The sequence below is a fragment of the Pecten maximus genome, chromosome 18 (assembly GCF_902652985.1).
Source record: "Pecten maximus chromosome 18, xPecMax1.1, whole genome shotgun sequence".
NCBI classification, from domain to species: Eukaryota; Metazoa; Mollusca; class Bivalvia; order Pectinida; family Pectinidae; genus Pecten; species Pecten maximus.
The window spans coordinates 27,609,326-27,629,269 of NC_047032.1; the positions used below are offsets into that span (position 1 = coordinate 27,609,326).

The window sequence follows — 19,944 nt, forward strand, 5'->3', positions numbered from 1 at the left end:
ACAGTTGAGGCCATTTGTTATAGTACGGTTCTTCCATATATAGCAATAGTATCACGTGATCAATTAGGAAAGCGATTCATCAGTTTCGGTATTAAACGTGAGATAAGTTAGTGCATGACATCCTTGATATGTATGAACACCAACTGAGCTCCAAGTCGACAACAAATATTCGATAACATGAAAATATATGTCCATTTTTTTTTAGGGAACCAGTCTAAAAGTGAACCATTTTATTCTGCTGTCATTATCGTAATTAAGGCGATTACGACTATTTTTAGCCAACTCATTACCATATTACAATTATAATCTACACCTACCGATTTAAAAAAAATCTTGCGTAATATCTTTGGTAGCAGGAATTTTCATTCATTTTCTTTTTATTACACATTACGTAGTTATATCAATTAAAACAGACGGTCTTTTTTTTTTTATTGTTTTTGTTTGTGTGTGCGTAAATATCGTAATTCCTGAACATGGAATAATCTGTACCATATGTTGCTAAGTTAAACAGGCCAAAAAGACGAGTGCAATAGCACTACAACCGAATCTATTTGATAATATGGGATATTAATAAAAAGAAACACATGTATTCGCAAAGACAATGAGTTCCAGAAGGCTGTGCATTGTATGTTTCATCTCATGGGTCGTGTTCATATATCAAACAGTAATGTCATGTTCTGAAAGTGAGAGCCGGGGCACAGACAACAGTGATAACAACTAGAAAACTTCTTCAACATGCATCTTTGGAACATTTGTGATATCATTCCGGCAGCAATATTTTTCAATGTAATAGAAATATTGGCATTAAGATCTATAAGAGTTCCCTCCCTTCGTTTCACTTTGTTAGTGATAAGGTTAACAGCTGACGAGGTTGAGAATCAGATATTAAAGTGTACCCTGAACGAAAAATTATATTTAAATATGTTATTGGTATTGATTAATAAACAATAATGCAGAAAACCGCATCAAAATCGGCCTACCCATTACCGAGTAATTGTGATTTTTCTCATTGCGGGTGTCGTCGATGAAACAGAAGACGCTAATTCCCTCGCCGAATACCTGGTCCCATTCCCTGGTAAAGATATATGTTTCCAGAGCAAATGTTGTTAAAGAAAGTCCATACTCAAAATATTCCAAATTCTGCGAAGACAACGACACCGAAGTATGTGGAGATACTAGCAGCATATGTCATATGACATGAGATTGTATCCTTTCTTCCATTTGTGATAGAAAAACTGAAACATCATTTACCCTTATTTGGGGATGAGAATACGCAGTTTTCTATACATTTTCGTTCTACCCTTAATTATCAATTTGCCGTACACTCATTTTCAACAACTCTTTAAGCCGCTGTACACTTCCGAATTTTTTTTCTTAGCAATTTTTTCGTCAATTTGAATTGTATAATCTACGTTAATGGAGATAATTATGGAAAAGAAACGACTTAATAAAAATGGATCAAACTACAAATGAATGTATAATTTGGATATGAAGTTGACAGACCAAACGTTTGGCCGGTACTAGATGGCATGTTTTATGAGCGATGTGGAAGATATGGTACTAAGTCGGTATAATTTTTTATTGTTCTAACGACGAAAATCGCCATAAATCTACATGTCAAACCTGGGTCCTGTTGGATCCTCGGAAATATAGTATTTTTTCAAAATTTTACCTCTTGTTTGGCCTGCTGAGAACTTTTTTCGCTTCGCTTAATACCGATATCCGGTGTAGCTCCCATACGTTGGGTACACAAGAACATATGGCCCAGACCACACTTACGAATGTAGTACATATTGAAATTTCAGGACTGTTGCTAAATATTCTTAATGACAGATATGGGCATGATTTTAGTATAGATTTATAGTGCAATATTTATTCTAGTGATAGAATTTTGTTTTGACACCATTTCCATGTTTGTTTGTGTGGCAGGACACGGGGAGTTATAAGGCTTGAGTAGTAATATTTGGTGATTTTCCGGATTTTCCCACAATATAGTAGGGTGGTTACACTTAAATATATATATCTTTCTTAAATGCTGACATGAGGTACTTTCCAGCTCACTTTAGGTTAAGCTTGAATAGTTCCACAACGTGATGTAAAAACCAGATTTTTTTGCAAAATTCTGAAATATTTTAATTTGAGTTTTCTTTGGTAGAATAAAGAGGGAAATTAATTGTGTTCTGAGCCCATATTCATTTATTAGATTCCCGAATATTGAGATGAACACAAAGAATTTTCAGACGTTATTCCAATTGAAATACAATATAATTGTTGATTTTAAATGTGATAATTTTGCATATACATATAAGAAAACGGCTAAATGAAAAAAAGTTTCATATTTCAACTAATTTTTAATTATATCAGGGGCCGTTTTATAAGCCCAGAGGGTTTCCTATGCTCCTATTCCTTGGCTACCATACACATGGATCAATCGATACTGATCTTGTATACAAGTTATATATTTTTAAATTGCCATTTGATACTGACAGGGACGTACATATACATACGTGGATTGTAAATGTCTGTGTTATTAACTACGTAACGAGATAACATCGAGTTAACTATACACTTCCTTAATTTGTGAACCACTTTTCTCCAAAAATTCTCATCCAATCGTTTCTTTTTTTGAATCGGTAAACAGCTGAATAAATTCCACTGGCAGTTATTAAGTTTTTGTAGCAAATTATTTGTACTTTGAGCAAATTGATAAGATTTTGAATAAATAATCGCTAATTTTATGTAATGGCCGCTTAGTGTTCGTAGTAAATAACAAATACCATCGAGATATACTAACGCATTGTGAACCACTCTTCTCCAAAACTACTTGTTCAATCTCTTTTTTCCTTTTTTGATTAGTAAAAAATTAAGCTGAATAAATTCCACGGGTAGTGATAAGGTTTTGAAACATTTTTGTTATCAAGTTATCAAGATTTTGCAACAAATAGAGTTTATTTTTAGCAAGTTTTTTTCCTTAAGTACCCATCCATTTTTTTCATTATTGAATACATTTACATTGCTTGATCAAGTTTAATAGCAAACAATTATGAAAAAAGTTACTTCATTTTACATCAAATAGGCTAGCAGACCTCTGATGAAATCCAATTTGATCTTAGTCCGCTGGTTATAGAATTAGGGATACAGAATGTCGGTGGTAGTCACGCATTCACGGCTCAGAGCACAAATATAATAGAGTGGAGCAGAGACATATATCTATATATGTCTCTGAGTGGAGTAGCTAATTCCTCTATGTATGTCACTGATACTGATAGGCACGTAGATAATATAATAAGTAATTTGTGTGTTTTAACGGATAGAAAATACTGCAGTTGATTAAGAAATGTGAAAAAAAAGAAAAATACCTTCCCAACAATCTCGATGGGAATCGAACATGGGTCCAATGTTGTATTAGCTAGATTAGTCTATTTTTAGAAAGATATCCCCAACACCGGAAATCGAGTTGGGAATTCCCGGAAGTTGATAATAGAGTGCTGCATGTGAAGTAGCATTTCAACCATATTTCATCAGTTGAGCTGTAAACACAGAGAAAAGTAAGTTACGTTGTAAAAATGCACAGAGTACGTTCAATTAGAGGCTTATATCTAACGCATTGCACATACATGCCAGATATTTGAAAATTAGAAGCAGCAAGCATTAATCGAACCATATTTTAAGTTTACCCATGACCTACTGTCTACTCCAATATATAATAATTAATATAAGAGATTAACACGATAGGAAACTTTTGACACACTGTCATGTAACTTCCACCAATGTAAACAGGTGGAACAAGGCCTCATATACGTATAGGAGTACCCAGGGCCAAGCTTAGACTGATATATTTGATAGGAGTAAAATGTTTGTATAATACTTCTACTTCTACCGATTGTTGACCTCCTTCAACATTATGAAGATGCTGTCAATGATCTGCGCTATGCTTAAAGGGAAAAATAAGAAGTAGCACTAAATTATCAGGTTAAGACTATGTACATTGAGGACGAAATTAATATTTGTAGGAAGAGAGCTGGGATTTGAAGGCAGTAATAGTGTTTGCAGAGATGAGATCAGGAGGGAGTTTGTTCCATTCGGATATGGTGTTTGGAAAGAAAGATTCTTTACGACAGGTGGTGCGGCAGTGCGGGACTTGATAGGAAAAGGAGTGTGATAGTCGAGTTTGACGGTTTTGAGTGGTGAGATGATTGTCTTTGTTGATGGCAACAAGGCTGTGTGTGATTTTATACAGCATAGTGAGTCTGGCATCCCTACGCCTGTCTGAAAGACTACGCCAGCCTAGTCTTTGGAGCATATCGCCAACACTGGATGTGTTGTGATACCTGTGTGTCACAAAGCGGGCGGCTCGTCTTTGGATCATTTCTAGTTTGTCAATGTCGTTTTTTAGATGTGGGTCCCAAATTGTACAAGCATATTCTACTGAAGGCCGAACTAATGATTTATATGCTTGCTGTTTCACAGAAATGGAATTGATGTTTAAATTTCGTTTTAGAAAACCTAGTGTTTTGTTGGCTTTATTGCAGATGTTTTGTATGTGGGGGCCCCATTTAAGATTTTGTTGGATGGTAACTCCCAAGTACTTAGCTTTATCCACATGTTCTAGACAATGGCCATGGAGATAGTACTCATGTTGCACTGGGTTTCTACGTTGGGTAACGGAGAGGACATTACATTTTTTAGGATGGAATGCCATTTTCCACTTAGATTCCCAGGCTGCCAGTTTGTCTAGGTCAGACTGCAATGTTTGTGCATCACTGTCTGAGGAGACAGTGATATAAACAATAGTGTCGTCAGCGAAAAGTCTGATAGAGGAGGATAAACCTTGGGGCATGTCGTTTATATAAAATAGAAACAGACTTGGTCCAAGGACCGACCCCTGGGGTACCCCTGACTCTACTGGTACAAGTGAAGAATGTTCGCCTTCGAGGACTACTGACTGGCGTCTGTTTTCTAGAAAATTTCCAATCCAGCGGTGTGTATTACCCACAATACCATACTGTTTCAATTTGTGAGATAGGAGCTTATGGCTGACTTTGTCGAATGCTTTCGAGAAATCAAGGATGAGGGCGTCGGTACATTTATTTTTGTCAATATTTTTTGTAATGTCTTCCACAAACTCTAGGAGTTGGGTTTCACAAGATCGAAATTGCCGAAAACCATGTTGGAAAGGGTATAAGATATTATGTTGGTCTGCGTGAGACATTATGCTGCTGACAATAATGTGCTCAAGGAGTTTGCTGCAAATACATGTTAGAGAAATAGGTCTATAATTTTCTGCATCATACTTTGAACCTTTTTTATATATAGGAGAAACATGTGCTGTACGCCAGTCAAGAGGGACTACGCCAGTATTTAGAGACTGTTGGAAAATGTGTGCCAGTATTGGAGCTATTTCTGTTGCAAGTTCTTTCAAAAATTTTGGTTTGATACCGTCTGGGCCTGGGGCCTTTGCGGGTTTAAGGTTTAGGAGGAGTTTCTTTACACCCTCTACAGTGATGGTGATGTCTTCAATGGGTGGAAATGTTGGAAGGCCCAGGTTATATTTTTGTGTGAGCTGTGCATCTGAGAAGTGTTCTGATGGTGTAAACACAGACTGAAATTGTTTGTTTAAGATGTCTGCCTTTGTTGAGGGATCAGTTATTAGTTTCCCATCGCTTTTTAAAGAGGGGACACCTGAATAGTTTGCTTTTTTGTGTTTAATGTATGTCCAGAAGCGTTTCATTGGTGAGTAGTCGTTTTCGCCAGAAGAAGAAATAGGGGGGGAGACAACATCTTCAATATATTTCCAATATGACTGCCTAATGAGTTTTTGTGTGTTGCTCTTTAGTAATTTGTATTTGTCTCTATCTTCTGTGCGTCCTGATTTTTTCATTTTTTTGTAAAGTCTAAATTTGGTGCTGATCAGGCGCTTAATTTTGGGTGTTATCCATGGGTTTCCATCTTTGCTTTTGGCGTTTCGATGTGGAATAAATTCCCTTATGCATTCAGAGACAGTGTTTTTGAAGTGATTCCAGAGATAGCAGGGACATATGATATATACGTCCCTGATAATAGTCAGGCTGGGGAAAGCCATCAACTGGTGTATAATACGCCAAATGAGGTATAGTTTTGTTAATAAAAGTAGCCAAAATCACTCTAAAGTTAACTTTTAAAAGTTTTTCGTCCAAGTGGCGTTTATTCAATCATGTCACATCTTAAAAATGCAAAAATATAAATTATATGCACATTGGATATATCGGAGACCTATATACTAAATTAATATAGGTCTCTGGATATATGTATACTAATATAGTACCTAAAATTGATGCAATTCTTCCTGTGTGTTACATCAAGTTTCTAGGTAAACAGCGCTTTCAGTAAACATATTTTAGTAAAATATCATTATACTTATCATAGATTAAAGCGCCATTAAATAATGCATTCAAAAATTAACTATTTATAGTAACAATTCCATACTCGAACTGGCGTATAATTGATTAATACGTGAATTCACATATTATACGCAAGTTGGTGGTTTTCCCCAAACTATGCAGGAGCTACAGCGCTAGCGTACATTGTATATAGACCTAACTTATTGTTGCATCACACTATGACTATTATTTTACACAGCTGGTCAATCCGTTACTAGTATCTTATAAGTAGAAGAACTACATGTAGGAGTCCGTCACAAACCTTAAAACCATTAATTTACATTGTCACACAGAGTTATATCAAATGGAAGTACATAAGTCACAGGAATCATAATGCTGTAGGAAAAAACAGCCATCAAATAAAAAAAAAAACATACATCTGGTCCAACAAGCCAAAGGTTTTCAACTAAAGGGAACTTTCAATAATTTGTGATTCAGTGATATTATTATGTGTAAAAGGACTTAAGATTAGACATAGTATTAAATACAATCTCCCTCAATCAGTAAACAGTTCATACAGTATATTAAATCTTTGAATTACCACGCCGAAGAACTATTAGGGCACCCCAGCAGGAATGTGTTTATCATGTTCTTTCAAACTATCATTGTCATACTGATATCTGCTTCAGTTGGCATGAGATTCCCTTAGTGAGTTCATCTGTTAATTGAGCATGTGCTGAAGTCACTACTGCGGGACTGGAGCAGACAGGATATTGTTATTACACAGCTCCTGTTAATTTACATAGTTCATTAAGCTATTACTACCATTGACCACTTTAAGTGATCACATACTAATTGATTCTTCTAGTTGTTTTATTTGTTTCCAATGAAAATACAATTTGACTTCAGAGTCAGTTTGTGATAATCTTCCACTAACAGGTATATATATATTGAATTTATTTGTTATTTATGATATGGATATATAGGCTTTCAGCCTGCATCCATTATTTTGCTATTAAATGCTATTAAATAAGTACCTTGATGGTTGCTTTGTTGATATCATTGCATCTCTGTTTATCAAACTAATAAAACTGAATGACAAATATATTTGGTCCTGAAAGTGCATGATTTTTTTTTTCAAAATACATTGTATACAAATGAAAATTTTTATATATAGAATCGAGTGGAAATATATGATGTATATCATTTATTTCCAATTTCAGTAAATGGCAGAGAAAGAACCAGAAAAACCCACAAAGGATTTAAATCCAATTTCAAAAAATGACAATGCTCAATGTCATCCTACAGACAAGGATTCAATGAAGCAGCAAGGAAGTTCAAAAAAGAAGGATAAAAAAAAAGAAAAGAAACCTGGGTCACCACATGATAGCAAAAAAAGCCAAGGACAGACTGACAAAGGTCAAGGACAGACTGACAAAGGTCAAGGCCATACAGACAAAAATCAAACTCATGTAAATGCAGAGAAAGGTAAAGATGAACAGAAAAATAAGGAACAAGGTCAAACAGGAGATGGAAATGCACAGAAGTCGAAGGCAGAACTGAAAGCAGAAAGGAGAGCTAAACAGGTAAAACTAAGTTATGATTATTCAATCATGATGTGTCATCAAACTTAATTCACTTGTTATAATTCTGATTAGCTTCTTATTTGATTGGATTATTATCACCCATGATGCCTTATGTGTATATTTAAAAAGGCTTGTAATTAAACACTTTTAAAATTATGTTTAAGATATATGTGTAATAGCAGTTTTGGATGGACATCATATGAGTAACAATACTGTATATGTTATATTAGAGACAAATACAGATGCTGTCTCTGTAGGTAACTCGGGACAATTTGTCATTCATAGAGAAATCTACTGACTGATTATTACATAATGACTTGGGTAGCTTTCACATGTTTGCTACCAATTGCCCAATACAGTTACAATACATCGTATATATTGTATAGTATTTGATCGTACATGTATTTTTGTCAGGAAGCACAAAGGGCCGCAAAGCTAGCAGCAAAATCAGCAGGAGCAGGAAAGGACAGTGGTCAGACTGGATCAGGTAAGGACAGTGGTCAGACTGGATCAGGAAAGGACAGTGGTCAGACTGGATCAGGTAAGGACAGTGGTCAGACTGGATCAGGAAAGGACAGTGGTCAGACTGGATCAGGTAAGGACAGTGGTCAGACTGGATCAGGTAAGGACAGTGGTCAGACTGGATCAGGTAATATAAGGACAGTGGTCAGTCTGGATCGGGTAAGGACAGTGGTCAGTCTGGATAAGGTAAGGATAACTGTACCCTTGCCTAATATTATTGGCTTGGCAGATCACTGGGCTGCCATATTGTTGCTACTGAGTAACACATCAAATCAAAGGTCAAAACCCCTCTTATCACAGGTACTCACCTGTGCTCTAACGAGTTCTTTTGGCATATCTCCTCAGGGAAAAATTCAAAATCTAAATGCAATTTCCTGCATTCTAAACATCTTAACATTTTGGGAAATAAACCTGCAATAATGTATCTAATGAAGAAATCTAAGTTCATGCATTTGGCTGATAGGCTGGAAATGTTAGCAGTTGGTATTAATATTACAATAAGTACAATTTACCGTCCTTAATCAAGCTACATACATTGTATATTTTGGGGGTATTTCATCTGTGGCACAGCTTCAATTCGAGCATCCAAGTAAGTCCCCAAATCAAGCTTAAGATTGTTTTCTCGCTTCAGTTTCATGGACTTGACCAGCAGCTTCACCTGCCAAGCTAATGATGTAACTACCAATATTTTGGGTCTAATTGAAGTCTAGTCAAGAGCTGGTATAGCCCATCTGCCCAATACAATAGAAATAAATAAAAGTTTTGTGCTTATATATTCTCTTTGTGTCTTTAGTTCATCAATAAGCACCTCATTTCAAACTTAATCTTACTTTGATGTAAGCATTCCATCATTTCACAATAATTTCCCAGCATATGCACATCAGAAACATGTACAATTTCTGTTGATGAAATATATGTCCGAATATGAGTGTTTCTGCCTACATGTAATGAAATTAACACCGAAATGTGCAGGAAAAAGGCGTATCGTATACAAATACTGTATGTCTTTGCGGTAATTAGTGATGCTTCGGGTCAAAATGTGAATTTTCAGAACTTAATATACTCTTAGAACTTTGGTTTATCTTGTGAGTAAAACTGCCTTATTAATGTAAAGATTTATTTTTACTACATGGAAAAGATACATATTTTCCAGTAAGTTTATTTTGAAGACCTAAACTTTATTCAAACGAAGGAATGCCCCTTTAAGAAAGAGTTTGGTTTTATTTAAGAATTTCAGAAATTTCAGATGGTTATTGGTTGTAAACACTGTCTACCTGTATATCTGATGTAAATATCTGATGTAAATATCTGATGTAAATATCTGTTGTAAATATCTGATGGAGATATCTGATGGAAATATCTGTTGTATTCTACTGATGTAGAATGTATTTTGATAAGATATATTTTTGTGTATCTTTCGACATGTGCTCTGAATATATGCAGGAAGAACATCTGAGATATCATTTTCAGTTTGCTGTTTTTGATGGATTTTTTTCTGTATGTTTTAAAATTACAGCACCATCTGGTGTCACCAAAAAGGAACCAAAACGAGTCCCAGATCATCTCAAGGCTGATGATGCAGATATTCAGAAAAAGGTCGCCAAAAAATTAGAAAAACAGAAAATACCGCAGAGGACTTCAACACAGCGCAAAGTTCGCCTCTTCAATCATTTACACCAATATGAACGCCAGTCGTCCTTAACCAGCACTCTCAAGTAACTTATACTTAATTTGCTTATTCTTAGAATTTTCTTTTACTTAGCATCGCCGAAACTAAAAAAGGGCTTCGTTGTTTATTCAGTACTGACAAGTTCACAGTTCATCATCGTAGACTTAAGGTCAAGGTCATTGATCTACATTTTTGTCTAAAAAAAGAAATTTTCATCATCCATCTACTGGCTTTGTTCTTCTTCCAATTTGGAGAAAACTAATTGGACATTGTGTTTGTGATTGACGATACATACTTCAAAAGGAGGTCCTTCCTCCAAGACTGACAGAAGTTGTATGTCTGACCAGGACATCCATGCTCCCCAAACATAGGTGTTTGTGTTGAGATGTGGTTTAGTTGTTTATTATCAGTTTTTTATTTGTTTTTGTATAGGTTTTCTACAAATAGTAGTATCCATCCAGCTGTAGTCAAGCTGGGAGTCCAGTATGCTGAGGGAATCATCACCGGATCTAATGCCCGATGTCTTGCCATGCTCGCAGCATTTAAACAGGTGTGGCTGTCTGTACTCTGTAGTTAGTAACCATAGTAACTCGAGGACATGGCTTAATGTAATGCTTAAGTAAAAATTCAGGTCCGACAGAATTGTATATAAAATAAACATGTATTTGCAATTGGTTATCTCAGATACTGGGGCTATCTTGAAGGTTTTTTTGGCCCCGCTGACTTTGAGATAGGTTTGACTGTATGAATTTTTTGTACAAATCTTGCTTTAAAGAATGAAATTTAAAAATCAGAATTTTTGAATTTTATATAACTTCCTTTATATGTTTTCATAAAAAATATTTGTGGGCATATTAAGAAACACATTTTAGGCTTAAGCATTAAAGGTATATATCTCTATCTGTTAAACATTAAGTAACTATTATTTTGTATCGGTGTTAGAGAAAAAAAGATGAGATAGGATGTTTTATTGTCTCCTTGTGTTAAGGTAGACTTCAGGGACCAATCCAGGTTCATTTTGCTGCCGTTTATGGGTACTTTCCCTCCACAAAAAAGGACCAAAATTCCCCATTGCCTGCTTAAAATTCCCCTTTCCCTCACTAATATCTTTTCAGAATTTTTCTCTTATCCTATTAAACTCAATCTTGTTTTATATGCACCTCAACGACAGAATTTTCTGATTATTTTTACCAGAGTTGTGCCCCTTTTATTGCCAAATATGGGCATTGTGTAGAAAATGCAAGAAGTTTTCTATTTCTTATTCAATTCCTCTAAGATTTTGTTCACTACTAACAATGAGAAGTAGTTAGGTTCAACATATTTTATGGGTTTTTATACGCCCGTCAATGACTGTACATTTTCCTGTGATATCTTTTCCAGTGAGGGGCGTATCATGCTCACACTTGCGGAGCTCTTGTTATGTTCATTGTGCAATGCAAATGATATCACCAAATGCTCCCAGAATGTACATAGTATTTACCATTTTGATTTTTTTTTCATAAAAAATTCCATTTTGATTTTTTTTTCATAAAAAATTCCAGTAGTGTATGTCCTCAGCCTTGACCCCCCTAACATTCCTGAATTGGTTTAATCTACAGCAGAAGATGGCTGACAGAAATCGGTCGCTATAGAAAACAAATTAGCGACCGCCGTTCCAAAATTACCGGTCGTTAGTCACATTAGACAGGTAGTCGCTATACAGAGGGTCGTTGTATAGTAAAATATCACGGGGAATCTTAAAATCGGTCGTTATAGACTGGCAGTCGTTATGTACAGGGGGTCGTTAGAGCAAGTTTGACTGTACTTACTTTAGCTCAGGCTTCCCCTTTGATTGTTTAATTGCCATCTCTGTATTTCACCTATTTTACTACAGGGGGCTTCTTCCCCTAAAACCTAAATTATTCCCTGATAGTAATTCATTATGAAATCTGTAATGAGCTAACTTGTGATATACATGTACAAAAGAATTGTGCTTCAAAACGATACATTATGAGAAAATTGAACACTGACACAAAATAAGAAAATACCACCCTCCTTTTGTTGTTGTTGGAAAGTGATTTTTCTTTTTTTTTATACCTGTATTACATATTTGTATGAAATACCTAATACTTGAAACTTGAATAAAAATTAGAGTTTGATTGCATCAATAATAATTTTCCTGCTGCTTTCAGGTTATAACTGACTATACTACGCCTCCCCAGAAAGAATTATCCAGAGATCTTGAAGCCCGTATCAAACCTTACATCAGGTGAGCCAGATTCTTTTGTTTTCAAATCATGACATGTCTTTTGAATTGAGTTACATCTATCAAACTTCTTTGTTTTAATTTGGTAATTGTTTGAGGTAGGGTTTGAATAAGTTTGCTTCTGAAAATGAAACAAAGTAATAATTTATTTTCAGTTTCCTGAACCAATGTCGGCTGATATCAGTTAGTATGGGTAATGCTATTAAGTACTTGAAATGGAATATATCACACATACCACCAGACAGCTCGGAAATAGAGGTGAGAGTCTAATTGTGTTGTAACACTTGTTTTCTTGGATAACTTGGATCATCCATGACTTTCCGTTGATTGATCATGATTTTTTGTCATCGAACATGATTTTCTGTGATCTATTATGGTTTTACTATAACATAGAACCCTCAGGAGTTATTGAAATGTCCAACATATTTTAGTAGTGATTTAAATAAAATGAACAAAATTACCAATAAATCTACATTTCTACTGCATCTTTTTACTAGACAGGTAAATATTAAGCCCACAGGACTCTTGTGTGAAAGAATTTTTCAAATACATAATTTTATTAGGGGTGAATAATGAAATTGTTTTATTTTTTTTTCAGGCAAAAAAGGCACTGATAGATTGTATTGACAGTTTTGTGAGAGAGAAGATATTGCTTGCTGGTGATGGCATTTCTAAATATGTGAAAGATGAGAAGAAGATTAATGACGGTGATGTCATAGTAGTATTTGGAAGGTGAGCAACTGTCCTTATTGGAATACATAACATATACCACAAGGTCGTATATATACCAAGACAATGTAGATATGTCTGTCTGTACTACCAACTCGTATATACTAATACAATGTAGATATGTCTGTCTGTACTACCAACTCGTATACACCAATACAATGTAGATATGTCTGTACTACCAACTCGTATATACCAATACAATGTAGATATGTCTGTCTGTACTACCAACTCGTATATACCAATACAATGTAGATATGTCTGTCTGTACTACCAACTCGTATATACCAATACAATGTAGATATGTCTGTCTGTACTACCAACTCGTATATACCAATACAATGTAGATATGTCTGTCTGTACCACCAACTCGTATATACCAATACAATGTAGATATGTCTGTCTGTACCACCAACTCGTATATACCAATACAATGTAGATATGTCTGTCTGTACCACCCAACTCGTATATACCATACAATGTAGATATGTCTGTCTGTACCACCAACTCGATATACCAATACAATGTAGATTGTCTGTCTGTACTACCAACTCGTATATACCAATACAATGTAGATATGTCTGTCTGTACTACCAACTCGTATTATACCAATACAATGTAGATATGTCTGTCTGTACCACCAACTCGTATATACCAATACAATTTAGATATGTCTGTCTGTACCACCAATCGTATATACCAATACAATGTAGATATGTCTGTCTGTACACCAACGTATATACCAATACAATGTAGATATGTCTGTCTGACTACCAACTTGATTATACCAAGACAATGTAGTATATGTCTGTACTACCAACTCGTATATACCAAGACAAGTAGATATGTATCGTACTACCAACTCAGTATATAACAATTACAATGTAGATATGTCTGTCTGTACCACCAACTCGTATATACCAATACAATGTAGATATGTCTGTCTGTACTACCAACTCGTATATACCAATACAATGTAGATATGTCTGTCTGTACTACCAACTCGTATATACCAATACAATGTAGATATGTCTGTCTGTACCACCAACTCGTATATACCAATACAATGTAGATATGTCTGTCTGTACCACCAACTCGTATATACCAATACAATGTAGATATGTCTGTACCACCAACTCGTATATACCAATACAATGTAGATATGTCTGTTTGTACTTTCAGTTCGTCACTAGTGAAGAAGGTCCTTTGTGATGCACAAGCGAGAAAGATCCGTTTTAGGGTCATTGTAGTGGATGGTCAACCCAAGATGGAAGGTAAACATCAATTTTAACTCTGTATCTCTGGTAGAATCTGTGTTTTATTTTGTGGTAAAATCTGAGTTTTATTTTTGTGGTGCCCTGAAACATATATCTAAAACAGCTATAGTGTTGGGGATTTCTGCTGTTGTTCACAAGTTCACCTACATTGTACATGTTTATTGAATGTTGTAAATTTGAGTCTGGTCCTTATTATAAGTTTATTGACATGAAGGATCTGCTTGAGTGTTATTATACATAATGGATCAATATCAAAGGGGGGGATATAAAAAAAATCATAGAAGATTTCTAGTTTTAATCAATTTAGGGCTATACCAATAAATATATATGTAGTGTAGATATATAGAAGTGGAGGCCTCCAGAAATAAAGGAATTCTATACAAGGTGGCCTGGGTGCTGGAGGAAATGCAGCTTACCATGATAGTGTTTGAATTAAATTACTTCTATTGGTGGTTCCTGTTCGACGCACCTGGAGCACAGGGGCATGTCTAGTCTTATATTAAAAAATATATAGGTATTCTGGCTATTTTTGATATAAGGCTAGACATGCCCCTGTGCCTGGAGTCCTTACATTGGTAAGATATTTTACTGGAATAGTCCTAAAGCAGTTTGTCAACACATGTATCTCAAATCAATGTTTTTTTACAAGGGGATAATAGATTACTATAATTTGTTTTTATTTAAAGGCTAAAGTCTTGATGAGTTTGATCTAAGTAACCATGTAATTTGTTGTAGGCCGGGAAATGTTGAGGAAACTTGTGAGGGGAGGAATCAAATGTTCCTATGTTCTCATGAATGCTGCTTCCTATGTCATGCAAGAGGTAAGTACACCAGGGGTCTGACATATGTTTCCAATGGCTGACTTTTCTGTCCCCAACCAGTAACTACTAGAGTTTATTTTTCATTGTCAGTACCATGTTCTGTTGAATGTCGTTAACCCTCTACTTGCAACTGGGAAATTTCAAGAATAATCGGGTTATGTTTTGAAATGACAGAATGTCAAATGCTGAATTTATGTCTTATTTTTGTCTATAAGTAGAGTTATTGCCCTTTGTTTTCCTTGTTTCACAATGTTTCGGGCATTCCTCTAGTAAGCTATATCACTTACATGTATAATCAGATAAATTGTATACAACTTCCTTACATGATAATGGAGTGTAGCAAGTTCAGGTCACATGACTCACCATTATTAAAGGGCCCTGATAATGAAGTGTAACACACGGGTCACATGACTCACAATCACAGGGCCCTGATAATGGAGTGTAACACACGGGTCACATGACTCACCATCACAGGGCCCTGATAATGGAGTGTAACACACGGGTCACATGACTCACCATTATTACAGGGCCCTGATGATGGAGTGTAACACACAGGTCACATGACTCACCATCACAGGGCCCTGATAATGGAGTGTAACACACGGGTCACATGACTCACCATCACAGGGCCCTGATAATGAAGTGTAGCATTCGGGTCACATGACTCACCATCACAGGGCCCTGATAATGAAGTGTAGCATTCGGGTCACATGACTCACCATCACAGGGCCCTGATAATGGAGTGTAGCACACGGGTCACATGACTCACCATCACGGGGCCCTGATAATGAAGTGTAATACACGGGTCACATGACTCACCATCACAGGGCCCTGATAATGAAGTGTAACACACGGGTCACATGACTCACCATCACAGGGCCCTGATAATGGAGTGTAACACACGGGTCACATGACTCACCATCACAGGGCCCTGATAATGAAGTGTAACACACGGGTCACATGACTCACCATTATTACAGGGCCCTGATAATGAAGTGTAACACACGGGTCACATGACTCACCATCACAGGGCCCTGATAATAGAGTGTAACACACGGGTCACATGACTCATCATCACAGGGCCCTGATAATGGAGTGTAACACACGGGTCACATGACTCACCATCACAGGGCCCTGATAATGGAGTGTAGTACACGGGGCACATGACTCACCATCACAGGGCCCTGATAATGGAGTGTAACACACGGGTCACATGACTCACCATTATTACAGGGCCCTGATAATGGAGTGTAACACACGGGTCACATGACTCACCATCACAGGGCCCTGATAATGAAGTGTAGCATTCGGGTCACATGACTCACCATCACAGGGCCCTGATAATGGAGTGTAGCACACGGGTCACATGACTCACCATCACAGGGCCCTGATAATGAAGTGTAACACACGGGTCACATGACTCACCATCACAGGGCCCTGATAATGAAGTGTAGCACACGGGTCACATGACTCACAATCACAGGACCCTGATAATGGAGTGTAACACACGGGTCACATGACTCACCATCACAGGGCCCTGATAATGAAGTGTAACACACAGGTCACATGACTCACCATCACAGGGCCCTGATAATGGAGTGTAGCACTTGGGTCACATGACTCGCCATCACAGGACTCTGATAATGGAGTGTAACACACGGGTCACATGACTCACCATCACAGGGCCCTGATAATGGAGTGTAACACACGGGTCACATGACTCACCATCACAGGGCCCTGATAATGGAGTGTAACACACGGGTCACATGACTCACCATCACAGGGCCCTGATAATGGAGTGTAACACACGGGTCACATGACTCACCATCACAGGGCCCTGATAATGGAGTGTAACACACGGGTCACATGACTCACCATCACAGGGCCCTGATAATGGAGTGTAACACACGGGTCACATGACTCACCATCACAGGGCCCTGATAATGGAATGTAACACACGGGTCACATGACTCACCATCACAGGGCCCTGATAATGGAGTGTAACACACGGGTCATATGAGTCATTATTACAGGAACATGGCCCTCTGTTTATTTTCAGTATCGAATGGCAGCCACATGTTTGGTCTACAGATTGCTTTTAGTATTTTGTTCTGTTTAGTAATTAGTGGAGATGAAAAGCTTAATTCTCAAATGCTTTTCATTAAAACAATATTTATGAAGTCATATCAATTAAATGCCCCATACATGTGTGTTCAGTTCTAGTAATCCAGTATTTATTTTACAGGCGACCAAGGTGTTTCTAGGTGCCCATGCCTTACTCGCCAATGGATGTGTCATGTCTAGAGTAGGCTCCTCTCTCATCGCTCTCATTGCCAAGTCCTACAACATACCAGTCCTCATTTGCTGTGAGACCTACAAATTCTGTGAGCGAGGACAAACTGACTCGTTTGTATTTAATGAACTAGGTAAGTGGCTCTGTTAGTGTGTGGTTCTGTAGCATTGTTAATCTAGCTACCAACGTTTGAGTGCTATCTACATATGTGATGTATTTTGGAGCATGAAAATGAATATCCTCACACTTGTTTTCTAGAGGTGGAAACATGATCTTTGCTAGAGATACTAACTTTTTTAGCCTAATGTATGTAGTCTCTTCAATACATCCTCGATAATTCAGGGGTTATGATCACATGAGAATGGAGGATGTCCTCGATACAGAGGGTTGTTAAGTATGCTGACAAGATGCTTGCATTCTGGAAGATCTGCTTGAAAACATAGACATTCTTTAAATTTTACTCTGTATGGCAGTAAGGATATTAACTATAAAATGATTTGAAGGGAAATTCACAGTAAAGATATGGACTAAAAGTTAATTGGTGTACTTTTGTGAGACGATAAAGATATGGACTATAGATTAATAATTTTTAACTACAATGATATACTTTTGCGAGACAATAAAGATATGGACTATAGGTTAATAATTTTTAACTACAATGATATACTTTTGCGAGACAATAAAGATATGGACTATAGGTTAATGTTGTTTTAACTAAGTTATATTTTTCCACAGGGGACCCTGAAGATCTGGTATCTATTGGCAACAAGACACAATACCTAACACATTGGAGAGACCATACGTCCTTGACCTTGCTCAACCTTGTGTATGATGTAATGCCCCAGGAGTTTGTGTCTTTGGTGATAACAGAACTTGGACTTATTCCTTGCACATCTGTACCTGTAGTGCTCAGAATGCAGCAGATAGAGACCAATGAAACTTGAGGACAGTAAACTCACCTAGCCAATCAAATGTGATATAACAATGCTGATTTGAAAGTGCCATTGGTTTTCTTTTCAGTGGATAAAAGAGACTTCTATTGATGATCAATTTAAGATTATCTTGATTGACATTGTGAAAGTTCCTGTAAGCCTAGTGCAATGTAACTTGGAGGAATTGTGAAATAAATAAATTGTGCTGTACAACCCAACCAATATTCATTCTAATCTATCAGAGTTACTTCCCCTCATTTCACTTTGTCAGTATTTTGATAGCTTGACAGCTGATGGGTTTTGGGGGGAAAATGCTGATAATAGACATGTGAGGTGTCGTACATTGTATCTGTATGACAGGCATATACATCTGTATTGCTCAGAGGTGTAACTGATAGCCAAGGGATAAAACATGAGCAATGTAAATGCATGAGGCCTTCTGGGGAAAACTACCTGGAATACTAGGAAACATACATATACTACAGTATTGTTTCAATATTTGAAAATTTTATATGAATTCATCCATTGCTTCACAAATTCGGGTCCTAGTGTTGGGTAGGCTATACTGGAATCAGGATGTCTGTAGACTTAATCTAGTCAAAGGATCAAGCCCTACAGTTTTCATCATGTCAATACACACACGACAGTTGTACGCTTTGGATAAATCCTGGCATTATTCTAGTTTGGTTCTATTTTCATTCTTCCACCGTTAATAGTCACACTGTGTGGTTTGATTAGTTGGTAGTCCTGGGTATAGTATGTGAGAACAACTGAAGTTTGATGTTGTATACTACATGTATATACAGAGTTAGGGGATTTTATTCACTGCATCAAACTGTCAGAACTTACATATCAGGTGAGGATCTGAGGTGCTTGGTTCAACCTTCCCTACCTGTGTCAGGTTGTGTTTCTCAGGAAACTGAGAAACGGGCTTGTCTGTGCTGTCATGGTTGTGTCCATGGGCAAGACACTTTACCCTAATTGCTTTGGATGGCATGATGGGCCTCTTGTATGTTGTTCAGGGAGGTAGTCACCAACTACTACGAAGAGTTTTTGCCTCAAAATTACCCTGGCTGTTCATGGGGTGATAAACCCAGCAAGCAAGTGTACAAATATCATATGCTGTAATTCATATCATTTTCAAATTTTGTACCTCTTGGTATTGCAGTGTTGCCTCCTGAACAGGGTCATTTGACTAACTATATATTAAATGGCCCTGATAACTACCAAAGCCCCTGTCTCCATACCATCATCCATTTAGGCAGACGTAGTGATAGTAACATATGATGAATGGTTGTTGTAGTAGCCATCTTGAATGTAGCACTGGTCTAAATTTAATTTATTACACAACTTTAAATATTAGTTTTATCCTGGTACAACTCAGCATTGTGGACATTAGTGGTAACAACATTCTGGACATTAGTGATAACAACATTCTGGACATTAGTGATAACAACATTCTGGACATTAGTGGTAACAACATTCTGGACATTAGTGATAACAACATTCTGGAC

General features: G+C 36.8%; 1 protein-coding gene across 1 annotated transcript; it reads left to right on the forward strand.

Moving 5' to 3' along the window:
• Positions 1–3,466: 3,466 nt before the first annotated feature.
• LOC117316638 (translation initiation factor eIF-2B subunit delta-like) lies at positions 3,467–18,648 on the forward strand. Its single transcript, XM_033871318.1, has 12 exons — positions 3,467–3,548; positions 7,583–7,945; positions 8,360–8,432; positions 9,984–10,182; positions 10,569–10,686; positions 12,308–12,384; positions 12,537–12,639; positions 12,980–13,113; positions 14,290–14,381; positions 15,120–15,205; positions 17,451–17,631; positions 18,234–18,648. Exons 2-12 carry the CDS (start codon positions 7,586–7,588, stop codon positions 18,440–18,442), a joined length of 1,632 nt encoding a protein of 543 aa, XP_033727209.1. The 5' UTR covers positions 3,467–3,548; positions 7,583–7,585; the 3' UTR covers positions 18,443–18,648.
• Positions 18,649–19,944: the final 1,296 nt, after the last annotated feature.